General features: G+C 31.5%; 3 protein-coding genes across 5 annotated transcripts; 1 reads left to right on the top strand and 2 right to left on the bottom strand.

Moving 5' to 3' along the window:
- The first annotated feature begins 961 nt into the window (after positions 1-961).
- Positions 962-7341, top strand: LOC137928995 (uncharacterized). Its single transcript, XM_068772005.1, has 10 exons — positions 962-1084; positions 2234-2296; positions 2375-2536; positions 2952-3083; positions 3916-3992; positions 4077-4166; positions 4926-5081; positions 5550-5677; positions 6246-6352; positions 7171-7341. Exons 1-10 carry the CDS (start codon positions 962-964, stop codon positions 7339-7341), a joined length of 1209 nt encoding a protein of 402 aa, XP_068628106.1.
- Positions 7342-8298: 957 nt separating this feature from the next.
- On the bottom strand, positions 8299-16967 carry LOC137928858 (tetraspanin-4-like). 2 transcript variants are annotated; one of them, XM_068771853.1, is made up of 6 exons: positions 16802-16967; positions 13254-13339; positions 12525-12716; positions 10376-10630; positions 9055-9186; positions 8299-8463 (listed from the first exon to the last, which is right to left on the bottom strand). In XM_068771853.1, exons 2-6 carry the CDS (start codon positions 13329-13331, stop codon positions 8416-8418), a joined length of 705 nt encoding a protein of 234 aa, XP_068627954.1. In that variant the 5' UTR covers positions 13332-13339; positions 16802-16967; the 3' UTR covers positions 8299-8415. The 2 variants fall into 2 exon arrangements, with proteins under 2 accessions (XP_068627954.1, XP_068627955.1); XM_068771854.1 differs by lacking the exon at positions 16802-16967 and adding an exon at positions 16260-16293.
- A 2017-nt stretch (positions 16968-18984) lies between these two features.
- Positions 18985-27300, bottom strand: LOC137928754 (tudor domain-containing protein 3-like). Of its 2 annotated transcripts, XM_068771715.1 has the most exons (7): positions 27166-27300; positions 26998-27082; positions 26518-26908; positions 25668-25849; positions 24134-25597; positions 23940-24054; positions 18985-22685 (listed from the first exon to the last, which is right to left on the bottom strand). In XM_068771715.1, the coding sequence occupies exons 1-7, from the start codon at positions 27198-27200 to the stop codon at positions 22624-22626; spliced, it is 2334 nt and encodes a 777-aa protein (XP_068627816.1). In that variant the 5' UTR covers positions 27201-27300; the 3' UTR covers positions 18985-22623. The 2 variants fall into 2 exon arrangements, with proteins under 2 accessions (XP_068627816.1, XP_068627817.1); XM_068771716.1 differs by lacking the exon at positions 23940-24054 and having other exon boundaries at positions 22633-22685.
- Positions 27301-27533: the final 233 nt, after the last annotated feature.

Raw genomic sequence — 27533 nt, 5'->3', positions numbered from 1 at the left:
AGCCTATATACAGTATAGGTACAGGACGATTTAAGATGATGATGACATTTTAAATGTTGCATCTAGTTATAAATCGAATGTAAATGTAATCAATATAATAATTATAATTAACATTTTTATTATTATATTTAGGATATTGATTTTTTATCACGAAAATTTATAAAATAAAGGATCACGTCGCTTTAAAATCAGCAATTACGAAACCTTTTACTCGATATTTTTAACTGGTAGAAACTGAAGATGCTGAATGCTAAGTGTTTCCAATTAAATCTATTGGAAATTTATGAGGGAGGCTTATATCTAGCAGAGGAAGGCCTACAGCTAAAATCATAATACACTAGAAAAGTTTTTACAATGAGAGCTTTGTTTATACCTTTTTTTTTCTTAAGATGCAAATATAAAAATATGCTTTTCATGTGTGTAAATTTTATCGCAAAATCATCAGAAAAATATTTTATATTTATAGAATTAAAAATAATCATTAAGCGTCAACTACGTCATGACATGCATGAAAGAAGTTAAAGAATAACCTTAGTTTATAACGTATTTATAATTATTTTTAATGTTACATTATTTAAAAGAAAATTGTTAGTTATACCACTAGATTTACAATACATGCTAAAATACTTCAAGACTACTTATCCACCTTTCGTATGTTACTCATTTTATTTTGTATTGATATAACACATTATTTATAGTAGTAACAATTTGCAATAAAACTTATTGGTTCCTAGATAAAGGTGTTAACATTGTTAATGTAGTTGGAAGAATCTGGATGCAGGCCGCTTCCAGCTAGTCCTTTTGTAACTGTATAAGATTGGCCTCTGTCCAGCTATTGACGTCTTACAGCTGAAATAATAATGATGGACGTACCGACAGCAAATATTTTTGGAATTGCAGATCTAAACCTTCAATTTAGACTGTTTCACTTTGCATCGTTGTTCTATAATATAATTAAATCATGCACCCGTTACGAGAGCGTGCATGCGATGACCTTCTGGAAAACCCACTTCTTCGGACACCGCCACCAGAGCCCGAGAAGCCCAAGCCACCACGGATCCGAAAGCCAAGAGTCTTCAAATTAGTTAGTTTATTTTACCCTCTTTAGTAGATTCTGAGTTGCGATATTATCAGTAAAAAGTAAGTACCATAAAGGAAAAATATTTACAAGAAGTATCCATAAGCCATGTAATATTGGTACGGAATGGAGGGGAACGACGTTAATACTACTGTATCTCTTGATCCACCATGTTGTTCTGTTCTAGAAAATAACCCTTTCCTCACAATTTTACTTCCATGGTATGTGTACAGTAGTTATGTTGTGTACTTTATACATGTGTGCTCTTTTTCATTCGAACCGAATTTACTACCATTTTAAGTTTTCATCAAGTTTCGAGAAAAATAGCGATTTAAAGTTAGCTCTAAAAAATGAAGATAAGCTTTTTATACATTTCTCTTCATAAAATAAGTAACTCTTTTGTAAGCAAATGTGTACGGTGTTGAATTATCATGCGATGAATTTATGGAGTCGATTAAAAACTAAACTAAGGAAAAAGTCTCGAGTCTCTAGAATTTTTTAAGTGGTAATAAAGCCTGAAAATTAATTACTCCACTACTGTATTAAGGATATTGTTTAAGGTATGATCTCTTCTGAGATCAGGACGCGTTTGGAACCCTCGTAGCTTCGAGTTGAAGAATCCATTATAGAGAAACTCAATCTGATTCTAGTTCCTATAAAATTGCGCTCTTCTAGCATTCTTGTTACAACTTATTCAAGAGCCTTAATGAATAATAATATGAAAAAATGGATCCTTAATCATAATTGTCTGTTGGCTTAGTCACGCTTCATAGCAAATCAAATCGTTTCTAATTAGAAAGTTAAATTCACTGTAGCCAGTTGAATTATATACTATATAATTTTAAACGCAACAAACTATAGGCTATTGCTGCATATGAAATGTTTATTTAATACTATGATACGTTTCACCACACTAATACTGTGCAAAGATATTATAAGCTTTGATTTATAATTTTTATTAACGAGCACAAATCTACGCACTACGAATTACGATACGTTTGTAATGATTAAAGCGCTGTAATATAAGAGATTTTTCTATATGTAGATGATATAAGGAGATTTTCATTTATAGACTCTATCACAATTATTTATTCTCTGAATTGTTACTTCTTTAGTAGTTTAATTTGATTACTTTATATATGTTTCATATTTCAGCCTCCAAGATTTCCATTGCTGTCCATAGAATTTTACAATAAATGGTGTAACCATCAAAAAGAGGTATTAGTTTGTGTTCAATGCTCACAATAGACTCTCTTTACATGTTACCTAGTTTATAATTTTTTGCTTTTGTATTAGTTGCAAATGTCTAAACATAAAGTGGACGACAGTTCCCCGGAGCTTTTCCCTGAACTTTACTTGAAGCCGCGTCGACTGGATTACTATGCACGTCAGGTGGAAGAGAATATGATAGTAAATAAAGAACTTATTAAAAAGATAAATCTTATACAAAGGACCGGGGTGAGTTTAACCTCTTGAAAATTGTTTTTTTTTTTTTTAGGAATAAGATATATATCATGGCAAAGATATTTGAATGAAAATAATGTACATCTTTAGCAAAAACATCATCAAAAAGTCTTGCTGTTAAAGTTTCTTTCTGAACTCTCTTGTCGTTTTTTTTTTTAAATATTTTTTTCTGAACTTAGAAATTTAGCACTTAACAACTTTAGCAAATATTTAGGATATAGACCCCGTGTGTCCAAAATAGAACTTCTCAAGGAGTAACCTACTTGAAGAAATTATACAATCTTGTATACAGGAAAAACCTAAATGTGCAATTATTTATACTAAATTTTATTAAAAAAAAAACTTAGATGCTTTATTACAGTACTTGAGAAGAATACTCAGAAAATAAGATAAACCCTCAATTTTTCAGGGCTTCGTCGACTGCTGGCTTCGTCCGAAGCCTACAGATACGTACAACAAACTTCTTTGTCAGCAGCGACAACGCGTGCTGGACACCATGCACCTGGAAAATCTCTACATTTACTCACGTCTGCTAATCGCTGTTTGTATTCAGATTTAATAATGTCTCATTCCATACGAGATCATCATTGTAGAGTTGGCCGAAAATTTCTAAACACAGTTAATGTATTTTACGAAATAAAATTATAAATTAATAAATTTACACGGAAATATTAGCAGCAACATCAACATTGCGCACGATTTACCCGCTCCATTTTTTTAAAACTTCTCATTAGTTTTTCATTTCACCAATGCAAATGTCTAGGGTGGACACTTTTCTTTTACTACACTTCCTTTTACTTTTGCATTAAAGTGTGACCATGTGATGACATTTAATGACATTATACATACCTTTTAAATATAACCTGTGGAATATTACGGAAATCCCAGATTTTCTTTCTAAATTTTTAAAGTAAAACACTGCCTGTATACAGGGATGATTTTTAGTAAAAGCTTTATATAAATAAAAGCTTCAAAAACTGAATGATTGGCATTTCTGCTATCAATTAATGCATAGTACATTCTATTCAATTATTAATGGTTTTTATAATTATAAAAACATAATGACAATATAAGAAAAAGACGTTTCTAAAATTCGGATTACTACATATTAAAATTCATTATATATTACCTGTCTCTACTACTACCTAATTTATACTCCCATAAGTAATTGCCCTGCCTCATTCCAATATAAAAATAAATTAATGTAAAATATTTCAAAGTGATCACTTTATTTATTTATAGGTGATTGGAAATAGTTGTAAAAGGTTGCAAGCTTTTTGGTAACAAATAGATATTCACACCTTTAAAGGTTTTACACCTATAACTAATCATTCCGTACCATGTATTATATTAATACAAAAATCTTGTTGCAGAGGTCTGAACAATTACTAACAAAAGAACTTGATGAGGCCTGGAAGGACACGAAGCATAAGCTTATTTTAGGAGCGTCGTATGTTAAATAAATATATTTTGTTATAAAAACAAGTAAAAAGTTATTTGGTCTTGAAAATTAATTTAATGTTATCTTTTTCAGGTTACCATTTATACTATTCAAGGTGGAGAAAATTGACAGAGGTATTAGGGATCCGGCCTTTGACAAGCCTCCACATGTTAATAGAACTAAGTGAGTGTGAAACTTCTATTTTAAAGTTTAAATATTAATTAGAGCACCAAACAATTGCATATTTCAGAAACTTGCAAATGACATAAACTTAAAAGAGCGAATATATTAATTTTATACTTATGTACTTAAGTCAGTGGTTTCAGATATAATAATATAGTAAGAAAAATTATTTTCAGGATTTGGTTTATTACAACTTATTATTTAATGTATTTACACATATAATAATATTGTCGGTCTTTCTTACAACTTTAACCTTTTTACTGCCTAAAATTCTTGGTCTATCGCTGTGCAATTGAAACAATTACGTAATGTGACATATTTCATAGTGCACATTTAGTATGGATGATTAAAATTGGGAGTGAAATCTTTAAAGCTTTTTACTAACGAGAGTGCGCTCAAATTCACTCCTTAAAACGTTTTACCCTTGTAGCCCTCTACATACAATTACAAAGATCTATACCTGTACAAGTGTATGTACAGGTTGATAGTATGCACTATGAAATATGTCACATTAATTAACTATTTCTATTATTATAAAAAGAACAAAAAACTTGTGTACACATTAAGTGCCGAATTCATTATTTTTCCTTTTCAAAGTATTAGCAAGTAAATACATTTTTTATTTTTGCACCCATCATAACATATCTTGAAAAAAATATACTTGTGGCCACAGACAGGATGTAAACTTGTTTGAAACCTCCATATTCTATTGTTGCTATATTATAACTAGTCGTCTCTAATTCTAAAATGTAATTTCAGAGTTTCCATGGAAATTTGGGTCCGAGGAGGTTCAAAGATGGGGAAGGTAACTATAGAATTGTTCACTGACCTGGTGCCGAAAACTTGTCAACTCTTTTTAAACCTTATAAAAGGCGACGCCCAAGGACATGCCTACATGGGCTGCAGATTTTTTAGGTTATTATCAATTTTAACAGAAATAATTTAATAGCACTGGCATATATACATTTATTTATATTTTGAATGTGCATTTACTTACGAATAGCTCATCTAGTTGAATAAATAACATTATACTTAATATTGTAAGATTCACTTGTTTGCTTTCCTTTGCCCCGATTTTTGGCAACGACGCCTGTTGTCAAATTATTTAAGGGTTTGTAAGAAGAAAACTTGTACAAGGTTCAGATATTTATATCGAATATATGTTAAATTTTTATTTTTAATTATCTCGGTTTTGATTTAAAGCGAAAGATAAGCTTTTAAATTACCATTACATTTTCTTTAGTAATACACGCTTAAATGTCACTCCAAATCGCAAAAAAAAAAACTTCTCGGTTTTACTCATTCAATTGTATTTGACAATAATAATATTCCAAAATCTCTCATTTTGAGATTTTTGATTACAACTACAATTTTTTATTTAAGAGTTGTACCAGATCTTTACTGTAGAGGAGGAGATGTAACCAAAGATAACGGTTTTGGGTTCTACATCCCCGAAACGGCAACAGAACCAATGACTCCAGAGAGTTTTCGCTTGAAACATACCGTACCAGGTAAGATATTTGAACCAACAATCCTATGTGACATATTTTTAAGAAACATTTTGTAATTGAGAAAAATAGATTGCTCTTAATTCTTACGGCATCAAACATACTTTGAAAAGTTTTTTATTTGATTGCCCACATTTTACTATAACTCGAAGATAAATTTCTATTGAAACATAAAGGTGAAATTATAATTTGAATGGACAAATTGCGTTCGCAAAGGTATAATGAAATTTGACCATTTGCCCGTATCAAAATGGCGGTTTTTACTTGACCAAATTATGCACAGGAGAATCTTGTATTCTTTATTACTTATCTAATCAATCCTTTCGTAATTATTTAATTCATCATAATTATTTCTACCGTACGACACCTACAGCTGGAAATAAGCCTCCCTTCTCCCGATTTCCAATAAGAACGTTTGGACGCGATCGGCTTCCAGCGTTTCACGACAACCTTAACGAAGTTACCTGTTCACCTTGTGGATTATTTAATTATTATAAAATAATTATTTAATAAATAAACTTATAAAATCAATAATTTCGTTAGAGCTTATAACTTGTTTAAAATATTTCAGGTGTATTATCTATGGTTGTGACTTCGGACAATGAAGTTCCCGGACAGTTCAATATCATTTTCAAGCCTTTGCCTCAGTTTGATAATAAGCACGTAGTTTTTGGCAGGGTGAGATAACGTGTATTATTGTTGCCTATGTAAAATAGTCAATAGAGGATCACCGCCTTTTTGTCAAAGTTTGCGCGAACAATAAAATAAAAGAATCTTTTAATATTAAATCTATTAGATTTACGTAAATATTTGATAATTATAAATTATTCAAATAATATGATATTAATGAGTTTGAAACTTTTCGGTTCGCATAAGAAAATAAGTGTTCTGTATACTCGATGTTTACAGTTTGCTGTTGTTTTGCTTTGATTAAATTCACAACAAAGTAGATTTTTATAATTCAAGTCATTTCGAAATATCTTTTTTCACTTATTTTTAAGATTGTTATAAATATAAGATTATAATATAGTTATTATATGCACTGTAATCGTAGTAGCGAGCGGAGGTACCCCAGCAGTAAAGAACTAAGACCTGCGAGCGTAAGTCACAGGTTTAATTACCGGGATACATTCATATATAATTCAAACTTATCCATTAATTATATAGGATTAAAACTGCATACCAATAAGTTTTAAGTTTTCTTCTGAGGATGCGCAGCAGCGTCAACCTCCGATCGTCAACCTGCCTGCCAAACGTGGCGATGTGCCTATGCCATTTATTGTAATGGGCGTCTATGGGCTCAACGACGACAACGACGACACTATTGTCACTAAATCGCAAATAGCATAACATGTAGAGTGTACATAACATAGTCTAAAAATATACTAAACATCATAATAAAAAAGGCAAATATCAATACTGATCAATATCTATCAGATAATAACTATGTTTATAAACCCGTTCACCGCTGCTAAAGGTATGTTGAAATGTCGCAGATAATAGCTGGACCCACGCAGACCTTGGAACGGATCAGCGCATTGGGTCTGCCGCTAGGCACCACCAGCTCCGACTGCATCATCCGCACCTGCGGCTGGTTCAAACGGAATGGTCAATACCGCGAGGGGAACCCAAACACCATCAAGTTTCCACCCAGGCGAAAGAATTAAACATATATCCCTTTTGTAACTATTGGCGAGATTACAAAATTTTAATAAAAAAAACTTATCGATCGATTGTCTTTATTTTACTACTTCGTTGCTTATAATTAAAATAAAGCTTTATTATTAATTCTTCTAAATAAAAGCGTAAAAGGAATGGTTAAGAATTATTTATGTTATTTTATTAAAAAGTATTTTCATTGAAAATTTTGTCTATTAGATCCTACCTTTAAATGTAGTTATTGACTTACTTATGCAGGATGATTCTTTTGGTTATAAGTCTTAAAATAGCTCTAAACCTTTTATTCCTAAAACCAATCACCCTGTATATTTAATAAAAAGACAATCGTAATCTGTACTATTTATAAGATATATTTACTAAAACAACTACATTTGATGTGCTAAAGTGATTCACCTAGTCTGATTCACATTGTTTTTAAAAAAATAAAATTCTTATTCAACCAATCTGATCTCGATAATTATTGAGAGATTCGATACTCTCGGCACATTTTAAATAGGAATACTAAGTTTTCTGGTGGCAGCCACAGCCGAAATCCCCCTCTTTGACTTTTACGCCCAGCCACTCTAGTAAAGGCTCCTGGACGAGTTATCGTGATTAATGACAGTATAAGCCTTGTATAACCTAAACAACTTTAGTGTTCTGCCACCATACAAAACCATCAAACCTACTGCAGCATTTGTTTGTGACGAAAATACAAAGAAATACAAAAAAAAGTACAAACAACAATAATAGACTAACTTATATGGATTGGATATGGATAAGCATTTAGAAATCGAATATATTTTTATTAATGTAATTTCATTTTATAAATGAATAAAATAAAAGTTGAACAGTGAGAAATAAAATAATATTACAAATCAAAATACAAAATATGTTTATTTCCATATTTATACATAATAATTTAATTAATTATTAAATAAACTAGAAACTATATATATTCGCAATATGATTTGCACATCAAAACGAAGGCTAAACTTCATTCATAATCAGCGTCTGTCTATTCGGTCAATCAAGACAACGTAACATATGGCGCTAATTCCTTATACAATATTATCGTCAAATCATTCTATTTTCACGAACAGCGCGCATGAAAATATTAATGCCAGCAACTGAAAACAAAAATTATACTTTACTAAAATACCAATTGTATAACAACTTTAAAAAATAAGGCATAACATATATATATAAAGAGAAAAAATTTAAAGTTCATTTTAATCCAACGAAAAAGAAGATGGCGTCGTATATTCCTGCCATATCAATCGGCTGGATTCAAAGAGATATAAAAAGGATGTGTACGAAAAGTACTAAACTTGACTACTTCCTCCACCTGAGGAAAGTTTATCTTCATTGTTAAATTAAAATATTTGACTCATAGCATATTTTTGTTGTAACAAGATAAAATAACAATTTTTATGTAAATAATTGAATATCTATATTACCTGAGCCTGCATAAAGAGATGTTTGTTTACACATGTTTATTTCTTTAAATATTTTTATACGTGGTAGTGTGATAGCAAACTTAATGCTGGAGACATTTACAATCAGTTAACAGTTACAGAAATAAGAAAATATTATAAAAGAAATTAAAAAATATGTTTTACTTTCTGTAATAGTGTTTAATTATAATACAATACATATAAATAATAAAATAAAAACGTCAACTGTCATAAATAATGCTACGTCATTTATTTATTACTTACCATTACTATAGCTGTTACTATAGCAGTGGCTCCAACGTTAACTGCATTTTCCCGCAAAAACTCTACGGCCTTTTCAAGACATCCGTCGGTGTACATAGTTGTCGGGTTCGGTGAGCTCTTGCAATCCAGACGCTTAAAAATATAATAAAAAAATGTAATAATTAATTGTAAGTAAAGTATACAGAATACATATTTTATTTTAAAAAATAATGGCCACAAGTCTTGCTAGGCGAATATTCTTGATCAACTCGGATTTTTTTTTTCATACTTTCATTAAGTCACGGTTATTACGATTTATAAAATTAAAAAATTAGAGAAAAAGATTACAAAATGTAATTTCCTTATCACATACAAACCATAGCGTAAATTGAAACATCTAAACCGTCGTCTACTATAATGAATTAGAATATAAATATAATCACATAATTATTAAGTCTCGCTATGTACGAAAAAAAACTTATTTAATAAGTAATCAATATTTATTATTAAAACATTAAACCAATACATAAAAGTGAACTCTTTGTTTGTTTGTTATTACTTTAGACAGTAAGAAATCCGACGGAGCAGCTAGTTACATTACAAATGAGCATCTTTTCAAAATTGAAAATGTCGATAGAAGGTTCTACTGCAACGTCATATGATTTATGCTATGATTATTGCAGTTAATAATTATAAAAAATAAACTTATCGTAACGAGCGTAGAAACTATTTCTGTATAGGGGAAAACTTTTTGTTTCATCTATTCATAATTTTTTATATCAATGATTGTCGATGTCACAGATTATCAAGTGAAGTATTTGCGAGGTAATAGCTCACTCACGGACTGACTAAACTAACTTTCTTATAATATTTTAAAATAACAATTATTTCAAGTGTGTATACATGCCTACTTGAATAAAGTTATTTTTGAATTTGTGACTGTATTAAAAAAAAAACATGAAGAAAAGACAATAATTCCATTAATATTCCACATTTAAATACGCCGACCAATCAACGACAAGAATAATATAAAATCTAATAACTTATAAATTCTGTTAATATTTTTTTTTTCGTTATCAACTTTCGCTTGTCAATAGTAACTATTTTTAATATTCATTTATTTTTTTTCTCTTGGAATGTTATAGTCGAAAAGCTTTTGGTAATACAAAGTCTACAGTGATAGATAGAATATCAATAAATTTTATTCGGGTAAGGTGGTTCCATACATAAATAAAATAAATCAAATACCTCTCAAACATTAATTGGTAGCAAATGAGCTATGAACTTACCCTCTTTGAAGGTGATTCACCTATAACTAAACACAAAATACATGAATATATACCTTTCCAGGGTAAACTTCTTTACAACAGCTCTCTGGAACGTTATCGTTCCAGTCGTTGTGGTTCCTCACACCACAGCACTGCAGGAACGTCTGCGTGTCATCCCACGCTTTGGTATACTCATGTTTAACGCCATAGTAAGGGATGGAAGCGAACATTTCCCGGTCGAGTGTTGAATGAACTTTTTCTCGAAAAACGAATTGCAGAATACCACCCACCAATGCAACCACAAAGATTATGAACACTAATATGTAATACTGAAAAATAAATTAAAAATTACATCGTAAACAATCTGAAATGTCATAACACAATATTTAATGAATAAAATATTATAAATATAACATATAATATAAATAATATATGACTTAAATTGTTTTTGTCTCAAAATTAATAACCTAAATGTATTAGGCATATAAGAACAAATTTATCATGCATTTTTAAAACTTAAATAAAAATTCAACTAAGATTTGAATATAGAACTACTAAAGTTTCCCTTGGTCAACATTCTATTCCTATAACAAGAGCACAGTGATCAATTGACTTAGATATTACTTAACGGAAATCCTAAGCACTTAAATGTTCTTGAATATGTTGTTTAAGGTCATAACATTGCTAATGTTAATTTAAAACACGTATCAATAATGAATCTCGGCATACATTGCGTTGCAAGTTTTTACAACGACTGACTAGCGTACGGCAAATAGCAATGAACACATCGCAGTGCCCTTATTCTATTTAACTTTATGCATGTTTTATATTGCATGAAGAATCGGAGAGTATTAGAACCTATTTTATGGCATACTGCGTCGTATGTATTTTTAAGTATTGTCAAACGACCTTATAAGTTACGAGACATGTTCTAATGTATTATTGTTTTTTACCTTTGAACATCTTCAATTTAAATAAAAAAACGGATCTGACGCCATAAAAATGATTTAGAACTACCAATTTGTACCAGTGATCTATTTATAAAAATGATGCTTTTATTGACATTACTAAAGACATATTTTGTTATTGGCATCTTTTATAATAATGGAAATATACTATCAAAAACATAACATAGTACAGAAAAAGATTCCAACACAGTGCTAAAAACTTTTGGTGTATGATATGGGTTTATATAAAAATGTTGATCTTTTTGATAAATATTTATCTCGATTGACTTTAAAAACAGTGACAAACCTTTGAAGAGACTAGCTTTAAAATGCCTAAAATGAACGACAGTTAAAAAACATGAATGTTTTATTTTAAGATTTTTTTTTAGAATATTCACAATTTAGTTACAGTGTTTAACATCAAATTAAATCTTTGTTTTATCTATATTATGTATGCATCGTCACATTACCTATGAACTGGAACACAATAATCCAAGAACAACTGTTCTCCTTCAAAGGGCATCTAGTGTTAGAATGTAAGCGATTTTATTACCGAATTAAGCACCAATTATATTCTGCAGTATCATTAGTATTACGAAACACAAAACTAGGCATACGTCGCACCAGTAATCATTTAGTTCTTGCTTTCTTAACAAAACTATTTTTAATGGTCACTTAATTGGAGACTTATTAAATCGTAGAGAATAATAGCTTCAAAAAGCGAAATCATCGATTCTTTCAAATTTTTCAAAATCGATTCTTTGAAATGAAATTTTTTAGGTCTGAAAATTTCCACCCGAATCGAATTTATAATATTTTTAGCGCCAAGTTAAACTCCCGGAAAAAACATCCATATGTGTAAATGAGAGTAAATATCGAATAGGTAGCAAAGCTGGCTGTTATTTATTTATAGTGATCTCTAGTGTAGTTCATGAGAATAATGCCGAAAGAACCTTATGTAATACGAACTTGAATTAAATTGACTGTCCCCACAATAGCATCCTTCGGCCTATTATAAATCGTGAGAAAGGCTCTGATCTGAGAAGAGCCCATAACAAGCTTGGAATTATCGTGATCACTTTTATACACGTCCAATACAAATGCTTACTTGTACAAAGATATTTCCAATATTGAACACAATATTGAATATTGAACGAAATAATTTATGGGCATTTTATAATACAAGGGAGTTTATAGTTTATTTAAAAGCCTACACAGTTGGCTACAAAGGAGTTATTAATATTTAGAGATTTTACAAAATGGAGATTGTTCGTACCGTAAGTAGCATACATTTAACTTCCTTGGCCGCGCCGCAGCAACCCAGAATGGAGAGCAGCATCATGGCGGCGCCAGACACCACCACCACTGCCACCGACGCGATGAACATGTTGTTGCTCATCAACGTGCTCGTGAACGAGCGGGAAACCCACACCCATGTCCCCACTCCCAGCGCGAATGCACCACTCAACTATCAGACATAGTATTCTTATAAATATTTTTTTTTCAAACATTTTTCCAAAATCATAAGATCCAACTAAAGAAGCGCTGAAACTTCGTTCTTCAAAATAGCAGCACGTTTATAACATTTTTTTTTTATAAATAACGACTGCAGATATTGTAAAGTATCATCATCAATAAACATGTTAATCTAAAAGAAATAAATTTGTGACAAAAATAAAAGTAAAAGTTCTATTTTTCTTTAATTGTTTAAATATTTACATATAATGAAGTCGTGAATGAATAAATGTGTGTTGAATTTTCTTGATAAAGTTATCAGAAGAGGCTGGATTAAGGAAGCTTCTTACTCTTCAATAGGGTGGGCCTGTTCAGCAATGGAAACGTGCTGATATGATGATATATATGTACTTATTTATATATTCTTATGGATCCCAGAACATAAAGTAAAACACAACTTACGTTAGAAGGCAATCGTTGCCGGCATAATTCCGTGCCGCTATAAAATATTGCTAAACAATGTTTATATTAAATTATTCAAAAAACTCACAAATATAATGACATTGATCGCAATCAGCGATACTTTCATACAACGCCCGCAACTGTCCATAGCGCCACCCATGCCCATCACCAACTCTGTAAATAACATATGTTTATCAACCATATTTATAATATGATTTAATAGCGGAAATTTTCAATTCCACCTGAATTTGAATTGTAATAGGTTCTGCTTATTTGCATCAACCTAGTAATAAATATTAATATTAGTGAAAAGACTAACGCGTATACACATTTCTACTCCTTTGGCAAACGCATCAAAACTGCGGAAAGAAATGCTACAGCAAAAGATACATGGCATATTCGGTGATAAACAACGATTGAAGACCGCCCTTTTATGCCACTTCAAAATGCCGTCCGAGCAGTTCATTAAAGAAGGCTATTATTAGAAAGAATTAGGAATATTACTAATTTATACTAATTTCAATTGTTATGAATAATATACGCTTACAAATAGAAAAAAAGAGGTCGATGACTGTGACATTGGCTTGGTTTGTAACTACAGGTCGTAATTGGGGTACATATTTACCTAAAGCTCTTAGTGGCCAAAAAATTATGGATGCGGGTCTAATGACCAAATAATCAACAAAGGAAATCTTCGATGGCCTACCTGCGCATAAAGTGTAGTTATAGTCTAAATCGTGCAATCGTAAATGCTTTTTTTTGGGTACTAAATTACTTTCCATAATAAACCAATTTTTAAGTTTCGGTAAATATAAATCTGGTCTCTCTTTTATAACTTTAGCACTGCGCGAAAATTTTAGGGGAAACATCATAGCCATTAAAAAATATATACAGCGATACCTCACTTTGCGTCGTGGTTACGTTCCAAAAAAACACGACGCAAATTGAAACGCCGCAAAGTGAATTAAGATTATCTATAGCAAACTATGTAAAGATCGAAGATAAGTTCCTGGGTCACGAAAATACTACTTTTTAAAAAGAAAATTGAACAAAGTAAACATTTAAAAAACAAAAATAATATAACTCTGCCAATAAATAAATTTGAATAATATTTACCTTTTTTGCACACGTAAAAATTTATATAAATTTATTATTCTCTTTTAAAAAAAGCACATCACACTACATTTCAACACACTACGTAATTGAAACTGAACTCTTAAAATTAGCAAAACAAAGTGAAAATAAAACTGTATTCAAATTGCGTTGATTATTAGTTAGAAAGAGAATCCCCGAGTTTTGATGGCATGGCGCAATTAGAAACAAGTGTCTCTTCTAATCTTTGAAAAAAAAGGAAATTTCAAAAAAAATCAAGACTCGAACCCAAAACAACGCAATCTCGAAAATCTAACGTCGCACAGTGAAAATTAGTATTGATTAAAAAGCGACGCAACTACGAAAAAAACGCAAAACGAAACGACGCAAAGCGAGGTATTGGTGTATAACGTATGTCGCGCTGTGTATAAACCGGTTCCGTTTCTATCCGGGATATATATATTTATATACAACTGTTTATTCATTGGAATTGCATTTTTTGAGGCCTTCATAGCCATACACATCATATTTTTTGGTCGTGCACTGGTTTCTTGTCTTTACGAAAATAATAAAACAAACAACATAGAAATAATTCAAAAACTATTTTTTTCACTCTACAGTAGTAGTGAGCTTATATATACAAATATTAAAAAGAAGATATAAAATAAAATTTACAGATGTCAGATAAAATCCATTTGACTCTATGTGGGAACGAAATATTATAATTGGAAGTCTTGAAGCTTTATGGTTCCGCAGACATCAAGATCGAGAGATAATAAGTAGGCAGATATCTATTATAAATATATATATATATATATATATATATATATCACATATACAGATATCTATAATATATATAAATACATATATGTATGTATATATCTAACATATAGATTAGTAATAACAAAAATCTGAATACCCGTCCGCAATAAATCCAATTGATTACTACTGGTCCATATTGTCTCGTTCAGAGCATGTTTATGTACAAACAGTGGCGATGGAGTACATTTAGAACGCACCAATTATTAAGCGAATCTGTCTTATATGAACTAATCTACGCACGTAAAATAATTTAAATATTAATGTAAATTGTTACCATAATTACGAAGCTTAGCAACATTAGAATCGACTAATAACTAGACTATGTTTGTACCACAAATTTAATGTATTTTTTTATTATAATATATAGAAGTTGCAGGGATTAAAATAAATAGAACTTTCTCGATAATACTCAAAAGTAAATCTTGAAACTTAATAAACATATTCTCACATTTGATGATGTGCGTTGAGTTTTATTTAATCATAGCATACAAAATAGATACAGCCGATTTTTTTCATATATTTACGGGTATTTAAATTCCTTAGCCTATCAACAAGTTCACATGAAATATATAAATGTCGACAATTACAAAAAGTGTTGTAAATATTAAAATAACCATTTTATATTTTTATAAGAATCTAGTTGTTGAATATGTTATTAACGATTTAAATTTAAATTCTTCAGATTAATATATTGATAAATAAAATTTAATTTTACAATACCGCTATTATTTGATTTCAAATAGTATACTTTACTCACCTATGACCAAAAAATTACATTGTTCGTAATATATGTCATATATAACATTAATCTCGACCACAGTGATTAGAATTAGAAATAATAAAAAAGGAAAAAAAAGCGCGGCTTGACAATCGTTCAATTATCACCATGGACTTCTAACTGTAATACCCTAATAATATTGAATAAATACATAGACCTAATGTAAAACTACCTACTATATTATTATCACTAAGAACTATTTTAAAAACTAGTTCTAGTAATATTAAGCTCCTGACTAATATTACATTATTTTTTTTTAATAAAGTAACAAAACTATTTTAAATCAGATTTGAATGCTAATCAATTCTTTGATAATTTTAACCTTTATATTAAAAAAAGACATTTTATCAATTTCATGTCGCTAAAGTTTCAAAAATACAAATCCGAAAATAATGTACATACATTTAAAAAAATCACATCGAAAAACAACACATAATAAAAAAATCACATCGCAAAACACTGGCCCATTTGATTTCGTATCGCCGCTAAAAAGATGTTAAAACAAAAAGTAGCGATCGTGAAAATATTTAGTGTTAGTACCATAAACATGTAGGTATTTGTGTCATGCGCAACTCATATATTGCACTCGTGAGGCGCAGGTTGTGCGGACGGTGTTACTCAAGGTGAGGTGGATAACGCAAGGCCCATCTGATCCAGTCGCTTGCCGGTGATAGACAATAAGTGAAAGTGTACGTGCGTAATGTTGGAAGCGCCACAACTTTAATAGCAAAATTTAACAACAATGTTTGCAATTAAAAATGAGTTTAACCTTATGTTGTAATTCCTTTAAATAACTAATTATTTTATCTTTACTATTGTATTCCAGTATGGTACACACGATTTTTTGGCCAAATCATAACTTTGTTTATAAACAAACATTTTTATGACAAATTTTATAAGAAATACCTATTTTTACGTATTAAGTCACATTTATTTTAATTTACCTTTTTATATCACTTCAACGTTACTATTAGAAAATTAATCGTCAAAAATTGTTTTACTTAATCATCACTATCACCGTTCATTTCACGTTTACACAATTCATTCACAATATTTCTTGTTTTTTTTTTTTTATTATTTAACGACAAGAACGTTCGGCGGGAGAGTTGCAACTGGTTTGATTCGAGCGACGCGTCGCCCCACCAAAGTCAAAACTATGGGTCACTCTTTAAAGGCAACGTACTTTTTAAAATGGGTTCACTAACAACCTACAGGTAATTGAAATAAGAAAACTTTTAACATAATCTTTGACTGAATCTTAGAGTTATGTTAAATATGTTAATATAGATGATCTTTTCTTGATATTAAATTGACAAGATACTGTTTTTGAAACCTGTTTTACTACATTGAATAAACCAATACTTAGTTTTTAATATAGCTATTGAATAGTTTTCTCTTAATTTTTTATGTATTAGATTATTGTGATTTAATACAATTGAAATTTAGTTTAGTTATTAGTACGTAATATTGGGGCCGAAACGTTCTTGAGTGGCGACCACCAGCCGATAGACCTGACGTGGGCAGGTCATAGGTAAACCGACGACATACTCATTAGGCGTCGGCAATTTTAACAATACGACACTATCTTAACTAATATTACTTTATAAATAATATTTGATTTATAAGGTTATATATTGGACATGAGCTGAAAATATTTGCTACGTAGTAAGAAAAAGGCATTACATAACGTTAGTTATTTTACGCTAACTCTTCAATATTCTTGATTAAACTAATTTAATCAATTTTACTTCATTTATGTATTTTTGTATTAACATTATATTAACACTACTGGAAAACAAACTCACTCCGATGTTGTTTAGTCCAACCATTTTGTTTACTAAACGGTTGAAGTAAATTCTGATTATTAATATTTGGGGCTTCATCAAGCAAGTCAGCAAACTATTACTAAACTACCGGTCTAAGGAAAAATAAAAGGAGGCCTGTGTTTAGCAATAGACGTCCTATGGCTGAATTAATGTGTTTCTAATCTAACCTTTCCGTGTGTAAATGTTTAGAGTAATATATGTGTGTTACACGGTTATTATTATTATCATAGAGCGAGATCTACACGATGATTGACAAAGGGGGTACGGATCCCCCCCACCCCGGACCGTCCTTTCTAAGAACGAATGGTAGGGGTGCTACAGTTCAAAAGAGCGATTGAATGTGTGGTTTCCACTCGAGGTGGGGTACCTTGTAATGTAGCGGGTGGAGCTGTGGTGGTTATATCTGCCGCTGGTGTCATTGAGTTTAGACTATCTGTTAGGATAGGGTTAGTCAAAGCGTCTGAGACTGGAACTTTCTGTCCTTAGAAAAAGATGGGGGGTTAAAGATAGACTAGTATTTGTCATTAGACTGTTTATACTTCCGAAAGAATAAAATCACAAACCTCCATCGGTCGCGTACGTGGATAATAAGTTCTGTATTAGGTACGGCAGGTACTAAATTTTCTCAGAATTTTGATTTCTCCACGATGTTTATATTGGGTAGCTATGGTTTGCAGTTATGTCATAATAGGTGTGTGATATAATAATCTACATAGACTCTCTAGAAACTTCTATTTCTAGCATGAGCCCCAATATGGCTCACTAGACTGAGTTTTTTTAACGAGGCAGTTGTGACAGGAGTCGGCCCACGTATTTGTGCGTTGAAGAGCTTATGTCTCTGCGTAATCAATGTTTTTTGTTCAATGTGTGCAACAAGTTTTTCAGACCTCAGTACAACTATTATGTATTAATTCTTTCTTAAGATAAATTCACACTACATTTTTAACAAGCTTTATTTCTAATCAACAATATATGCACCTTCGTAATCAACAACCATTTGCCATCTAATATACAAATTATCAATGCTGGAGCGGTAAAAATCAATTAGTTTTTCTGTTAAGTATGTCATAGAAACGTCATTACTTTTCGGTCCCCCTAATAAATAAACTATGGTTAATTTGCAAATCGATGTTCGCGCTCAAACTTTTTTCTCCAGCTCCCACCTCACCGCTTTTTCTCTTCTTTTCCTCATATAATTCACTGTTCTAGTCTTATTACAAAAGTTAAGCAGATCATTCAGGGCAGACGTTAGTTGAAAAAAAAAATTAGAAGCATGAATTGAAACAACAATAGCGGTACGTTTTTTTCATTTTATTAGCATTTTGTTAATAAATCGTTACTTCAACAGAAAATAGTTGTAAACGTTCACCACTGCCAGCGAGCAGAGGCGTGGCGCTGCGATCGCTTCAAACACCGGAGATAAAATTGAGCTTTGGTTCATAGTAACAACGTCTTCTATTCGAAATTAGTATAAATAAAATACATTTTAGACACTAGTAATCTCTAGTCGCTTTGAAAGTCCAATTCGATTCACATATTCCTCTGTGGATAACTTTCAAGTTGCAACGAAGAGCACTATGCATTAGAATATGAACATATTAATAAAATTTAAAATTAACTATATCAGAAGACACGAAAAAAATGTTACAAAGTTTAACAATTAAAACAAGTGCTTCAACAAGTTTTACTTGTATTTATTATTAACAAAAACTGTTGGCATTAGATAGATAAGTCTAATAAAGCGTTTGATGTTCCACAACCAAAAATCTTCAATCTGCATTTATTGACACTGTATGTATGTTCGTCGCAATCTGAAAGGACCACATAATAATAATAAACTATATATAAACAAATGTCATGATGCGAACTTACAAGATATATTGAATCTATACAAACCAACGTTCTTAACTGTATCTGATTGAAGGTGAACAACGGAGCAATCACACTGAACGAACATTATTTTAAATTTCTTTGAAGTTGTTTTTTAAATAACATCATACACAGACGTTAACTTTTTTGTCAAAAATTTGTATGTATTTATCTCAAAAATTTTACAAAATGGCTCAATATTCTTTTGTTCGATTTTATAAGATTAAAATATACTGTCCAATAACAATCAAACAACATTAAGAAACAAATCTATTAACAAATATGATGCTTCAACTTTCAACACATGACGAAAAATAAATAGGGTTCCCGGAATTTTATTTGGCACATCGGTCAGAAGAATAAGACTTAAAACAAAGATTGACTAGGTTTGTTTTTGTAGAGCGTTGTCTTCTTTGTAACGCTCTGAAACTCTCTCTTGGTAATTGCCATAGACAAATATAATGCTATGGTCAAACCTAGCCAGATAGTATACTAGTTTCCGACATGCCATGTTATAAATAACAGTAATTGAAAGTTTTATGGAATCGTTCCAACCAGACGAATTTACTCGGGTATTTGGAGATTCGTTTAAAGAATTTCTCTTCTCAAAACCCACATTGGGCTATCCAGTCAAAAAAAAGTTAACGCTGACATTTATATTTTTACCAGACAATATCCAGTAACGTTCGTGTGATATATTACTCTATACACGTGTTAAATATTAAAACAAAGAGTTTTCAAACAATAACTCGACGCGGGGCCGGGAAATAATATATTACACACTTTGCGCTAAAATACAACATATTACACTTATATAAGCTACACACTAGGATGCCGGTTACATACAGATCGTCAATAAATTAACGTACGATTGTTACATCTCTTGAACTTTAAGATTTACTAAAACTTCAACACTTAAGAACGCTGTGAACTAAAGTCTACGACACTGCATAGATTTCACAATTATATTCAGTTGCGTAAACATTTTACAAAGGCTTAATTCTTAAGTAATATTAAAGAATATGTAAAGAAAATTTAAAAATTTATTTTATAATAATCTCAAATATACCGTATCCAATGTCACTCAACATAAAGTGTTCGTATCAATAAGATACATTTAACGTAATCTATATGAAAATAAGATATTAATTTCTGTTATGAAATGTAATGTAGCACTATTTCTATTGACACATTGTTCTATTATTTTATCTATTACAACTAAAATGTATTTTATGCACTATGTACAAATATGTATCGAGAGATTCTCAAACAATATGTAAAAAAATTTACGCAACTGCACATTCAAAACTCTTTCGGGATATACTATTTATTTCAAATGTGTTCACATTAGTGTAACAGCACCTTTATAACATTCCTATGATTATAAAGAATTCTTTGCAGATACACACGATAAAGTTTTGACTTCATGAATAAAATTGTTAGACCTACACAGCATCGCGACAGTTAATAATAAATTATTTATTATATATAGCATTCCCAATCGATGTCTCCGTGGGATGAGAAAGATTTTAAAAAAAATGTTACATGTAAACATTAAATTAAAATTACATCAACAAAGAATAAATGTAATTCAGTATAAATTATAAGCTGCCTAGTTAAAACAAATGTTTATAAAGCATGTTTTTTAGACAACGAAAATGTATATGACAAAACTTATTTAAATGAAAAACTAAACAGGGGTTAATAATATAATATGTAGTTAGTTTTAAAAATTTCCCAATTTTTCAAATCTATGTAACTAAATCGTCATGCTAAATCGAGAATCATTTCTTTATCTGATTAGTCTGTGGAATACCAAGTACAGAATTAAAGATTCTACAGTAAAAAAAACGACTATCGTTACTTATGCTATGGCAGTGAGATTTCAAAAAGGCTAACAAAATCAAGGCATGTTTCAAACAAAAAATTATCATTTTAACCAATAACTCATTAATGTGTAAATCAATTTTATACCAATTGTAAACCTACATAGGCTCATAATTGTTTTAAAATATAACTAAGAATTTATAAAAATTTCGCTGCGCCTTGAATAACGATATCACATATCGTGCATGTATATTCACAGTGGATTAGCACCTTTACAATAATTACTCAGTGTAAACGCGGCTTTAGTCCGTACATGAATAATGTACAAGTCGTTATAAAGTTTGTTAGCTTACAATATGACAAGTGTATAATGAACCAAAAATAAACAAGAAGTAAACTTGGACCTAATTTAAAGTATACAGTATGTTTCAAAAACCCTGTCAGATCCGAGACAAACGTTTTAAAACTATAAGAATAATTTTAAAATATTATGTACACAGTAACATTCAACACATCAACATTAAAAACTATTATCCATATGCCGATTAATGTTTTGGATAAAGGAATCACTTTTACCACAAAACCTGCGTAAAATTTCCTGTTAAATGTTTGCTATTATATATAACTGCGAAGCTATATTATAAACATTACTCGCATGAGCTTCGACAAAATATTTTTACTAGTTTCAAGCAACCGGCGCAAGAATAACAAACCATAAAACGCAAGCATTGGTTTCAGTTGTAAAGGCTGTCGCCAACTGAAATTCCTAAAACGTATATATCACAAGGTGACGATCCTAAACGCTGTACTGCGTACAATTTTGATTTTCCCAAATTTATATAGCACCACATATAGCTTATTTATATTAAGGGAACGTTTTTAAGAATTTTTTACTGTGTCTTTTGTTGTGTTAAAATCATTACAAATTATTCGCAGTAAAGGCAACTATTAGTAAACACTTGTATTTATGACAATTATATCTTGATAACGGATTTTATAGTCAGTTATTGATTTTAAATATAAATGAACCACTCCTAAATCGCATTAGCCGGACACAATGGACAATGCAAAGATTTTTGTTACATACTGTATATTGAGAGGAACTGATATACTATAACGGAATGGGTGTGTTTGTGGAGTGTTATAGAGTGACAGAGACATCGATAGGGAAGTCCTCAAGGGCAGAGGCGTGGGCGTGGTCGCGGTGGTCAGCTGGGCGCGGCGATGGGCGCCGCAGCGCGCCCCTACGGCCTGCGCGCGGGGAACATGTTACCGCGCGACACGAAGCCGCTGCTGCCACCTACCGCTGCAAACAACAAACCTCTACTCACTTTATATTCTCAATTTTCTAACACCTACTACTAATTATATAGTTGCCTTTTGTAATCAACAAGTCTTTAAGAATGCAGTAAATTATCTTTGTCTGCCCGCCTAACCACGCCCCGTTGCTTATCAAATTGTTCGATAATTGAAAAGTAAATTAATAATTACCAGCATAAGCAATATTTTCGAACGAAACTCCTACTTACAGGGCGTGGCAAGACCCGCGGACAAATATTCATTGCGTTCTTAACGCTAACGCACTATAAGTACAGCCGCGGTATTTAATCATCAGTCAATAATCCCTTAAAGTCCGTACATTTCAATTGAAAACCAGTTGCAGGTAGTGTATTAATTAATGTTTTTGTGTTAAGGTAAGTAACATTAATGAGGCGCCATGTCTCAAAGAAACGAACATAGATACTGTGGTGAAACAGTTTTTCAAGTCAAGGCGAATTGCCTACCATCAGGTTACCAAATCGGTTCATTACAAGAAAAAAATACTAATCCAAAAATGCTCTGAAATTGATAACAAATAAACACAAGTTATATTACGTTGGACTGGGTAGTCTACTACACCTAATAACCTCATAAGGTTATTCTAGTGCAGTTGATGACATTCTCCAAATTCTTCCCTTAAACATATCCAAGTAAATTATACAAACATTGACTACAAACTGATGTTAATAGGAATTATTATTATTAAAATATTATTTGCCTAACTATAAAATCCAAATTGAGGCTGCATAATGGGCATGTAATACGCCACAATTATGTTTCAGAAAACTGCTTTATGACCAACCAAAAGAAACCTTAGCTTCGAAGCAGAGTTGTATCGACACCATAACAAGAACAGAAGGTATGGACCATCTACCCATACAGGTGTGCACAGCAAGCTATCAATGAATTAAGATACTTTAGTTTAGTTCAAAATAACCCTCATGAGTAAACCTTATAAGAGGTCAAACAAATTAAAGAAACCATTCACCAAAATGACTTTCCCAAAGAACAAGTCTTGATGTTTTTGTTAAATACATTAATTTTGAAAGTATGAAATACATCCATTACATAATGAAATAATCAATGACTTCGAAAGAAATAATTCTACATGGATGTATTAACGATCTAGAAATTAGTTTTAAAACTGTATAATGATAGGACTGGTGCATCAAGACCAGGCATACAGACATTCACACACCGATACATATTCTTCTTCCAGTCCTTTTTAGATTTTACTTACATTGATTAGGGAAAGGCAAGCAATTGGATTTCAAAACTTCTTCATGGTTACCATATGCACAAAATTTAACTACAACAGTATTTGCTGAAATCCCTGTGACCTCGGCTTCATAAAACTGTAATGAAACATGATAAATTATTGGAGGTGCTTACAGTAACAGTAATGTTTAATAAATGAATACTGAATATTCGTACGTTATTATCTTCCCAATACAGTGCTAGGCATCTGTCGCCGACTTTCCAATTAATATCCGCGACGCCGAGCATTGCGCGCGCTTGTTCATTGACAGCTGCATTCTGGAACCCAAGCAGTGAGCCAGGCAAAAAGGGGCCACCAGCTCTTATTGTATTAAACTCTTGAGGTCTCCCTCCATACCCATATTGCCTTCCGTTGTAGCTGCTTTGGGCGCCACCCAGGTAGTTCATGTTTGCATACATGGGGTTCTGCTGGGGCTCTACATAACCATTAGATTGCTGTTGCGCCGGCTGCCTGCGCTGGTACGACTGCTCTTGATATTTTTGAACATCATTATTCCTTCGGAATGGAGGAATGTCTTGCATGTTTTGGTTATGCATATAAGGTTGCTTTGAATAGATCTGATCCCCTTGAGATTGGAAGTTATGTGGCTGAGGAATATCTTCATTAGGCCGCGACTGATTAGACAATAAAGTTAAATTTGCTGCAGCCTCCGCCAAACTATCTAAAACATTACTATTATTGCGGTAATTGTGGGGTTGATGCATTTTGTTATCAGTCATATGTCTGTCATGACGCATACTGTGGTCATTATAATGGTTTTGTTGTGGAGTATGGTATGAGTTTTTATATTGTATATTTAAATTGACAGTAAATTGCTGGTGTTGTGGCAGTTGCTGTTGTTGTTGTTGATTTTGCTGAGGTTGTTGTTGTTGGAGTTGAAGCTGCTGTTGTTGTTGTTGCTGTTGATGCTGCTGCTGTTGATGCTGCTGCTGTTGATGCTGCTGCTGTTGATGTTGCTGCTGTTGATGCTGCTGCTGTTGATGATGCTGTTGAAGATGCTGTTGGAGATGCTGTTGCTGTTGATGATGGTGTTGTTGATGATGCTGTTGATTTTGCTGATGCTGTTTATTTTTCTCTTCTAACTTTTTCTGGAATCTTGGTGGTTTCTCGTTCTGAGATTGATATTTCCTATCATCCCTATGATGGTTATCATTTGAATAATGGCCTCTACCTTCTGATTTATGCCTGTTTGATCCATCATATCTGTGTGACCTTGAGCTCCTTCTATCATTGTTTCTGTCCCTATTATGATAGTGTCTATCATTTCTCTCATCAGTTGACGAATTATTCTGGCGGTTATTCTTGTCTTTATCTGGGATATTAGGCAATTTATCTTCAAGAAAATCAAACAATGACACCTTTCCAGATGGTTTAACAGGTATGCTATCCTCATCAACAGGCTCCTTATGTCGTCCTTTGCGTTTAGGAGGTTCAGAATCTTTTTGTTTTTCTTTATTTCTGTTTTCAGAGTTATCCCTCTTTTGCAGTATCCTTAGGGCTTTATCGACATTATGCTTAGTGTATCTTAAAGCATTTACAGCTTGTTCTTCTGAAAAACCAGCATCAACAATCTTTTGCACATTAGCATCCAAAAGTGGTTTAGTTCCTCCACCGAAGACCTGGAAAAATAATAATTGTGTAATCATTATGACTCAATTGATATAATTCTCGTTTTCAATAGAGGTTTACCTTTTTAACACCAGATAGCCTTTGAGCTTCTGCTATAGCACCTTTTCTCTGTGCCTCAAATTCTGCATTATCTTGTTTAGATGCTTCCTGTAAACTCTTGAATTGTTTTTCCATACTAAGTGCTTCAAGACGCTGACCAAATGGAATCCAAGGTGGTGGCCCACCATCTGCTCCTATACCTCCTAAAATATTTGACTCTTTTAAGAAAATATCAAAACTTTAGATGTACCTACACATGTAAATATAAGAGAAAAATTTAAGTAATATGAAAAACAGATTTAAATTAATAAAATTTAATATGAAAAGTCAATTGTCAGTCAGTTACTCTTGCATTAATTTGTATTTTTGCCTTAAACCTTGTTGAATACTTTTTGTTATGCAATTTATATAATACTTTTAAGAAATTAAAGATAAGTTTAAAAAGGAAAAACCGAAAATGAGCAACACTGCAGAATAAGAACAATTAGTTTAATAAACTTTTGATTTATCACTACAATGGTAATTAATGGTGAATGTGTGAATGGTGATTTAATATTAGAGTCTAAAATATTGTTATCAATTCCATTATGCTTTCACTCTTTCTGATAAATACAACAGTCTAATTTGAGCTTTGATAAAAAGTTTTTTGTTTATTTTATAGCAAATTGTAATTTAATATTTTTTTTTTAAAAATATTACTGTATTTACTTTATAATTATATTTTATAAAGAATGAGTAAACACTTAACATTAACTATATATTTTATATGTACATGTTTTACTACATACTTTAATACCTCAACATAATTAAAAAAAACTCATTTTCATAATAACATATACTACATTCTCATAAAAATGCCCTTAAAAATTACCTCTAGTGTGTTTTGCCAGACTCCGATTTAATTCCCACTTCTCAATCATGTGGGAAACTTTTCCGCCTAAAATTGAGATAACTTTTGGGGTTAGCCAGATGTAGCCATGACATACATCAAGTCCTTCATTGTTCATTAAAAGTTTTGTCCCAGGTGGAGTATTGATGCTGAGATTAGACATATGACTAATCTCCAGACCTGTGCACACTGATTTCCCATCATGTAATGTTAATTTTAACATCCGCGGTGCCGATCCTGATTCCTCGTTGGCTTTTGGTGCTGAAACATTCCTTATCTTCTGAATTTGTACAACAATCGGCCTTTCTAGTTTGGTAGGGTCTTTCGTAAATTCTTCAGGAAACGCAGCATCACCGATATCTCTCAAATCATACTGCAAGATAGTAAAAACAAATTGTTGCAATTAATTAAATAAAATTGTTTTTAATTTAAACATTCTGTCAAATCGTAAGCTGTACTTACGTCTAAGGCTCTACGACATAAAATATTTACATCGTCAATTTCACCATTTTCACTAAGAATATCAATACCTTCCTGAGTGAGATGCCTGGAAATAAAATATATTATCAAAATTACTGGAAATAAATCCAACGAAATATAATTAATATAAGGCGACTTGTCTGCACTCACCAGCCCAATTCTTTGAGACTATCTTTGAGTGACATGTTTCTATTTGTATCTAAATTATAACATGAATTCTGCAAAACTTATAATAAATAAAAAAACTGATACGGACACACCATATTCTAGTTGCCTATTTGACAATCCAACAGGCATGGAGCACAGACAATAGACACACCATAAGTCCCGGAGCAGTAAGCTAATAAATTAACAAACAGCCAAAATGCTACTATAATTTTATAATGTGTATTTGTTTAATTGTACTTTAATGATATGAAAAATTGGAAAACTAATTATTAGTTTTACACAAAAAATATTTTAAACCAATCAATTTAAAAATCTCTAAGTATACCAAATTAAATAGTTTATAGAACTAC

Source organism: Battus philenor, unplaced genomic scaffold (assembly GCF_028537555.1).
Source record: "Battus philenor isolate CCGP_79_NKW_IND1 unplaced genomic scaffold, ilBatPhil1.0.hap1 SCAF_4, whole genome shotgun sequence".
Lineage (NCBI taxonomy): Eukaryota > Metazoa > Arthropoda > Insecta > Lepidoptera > Papilionidae > Battus > Battus philenor.
Note: the sequence above shows the minus strand (reverse complement) of the source record. Positions and strands in the feature narration are given on the sequence as shown.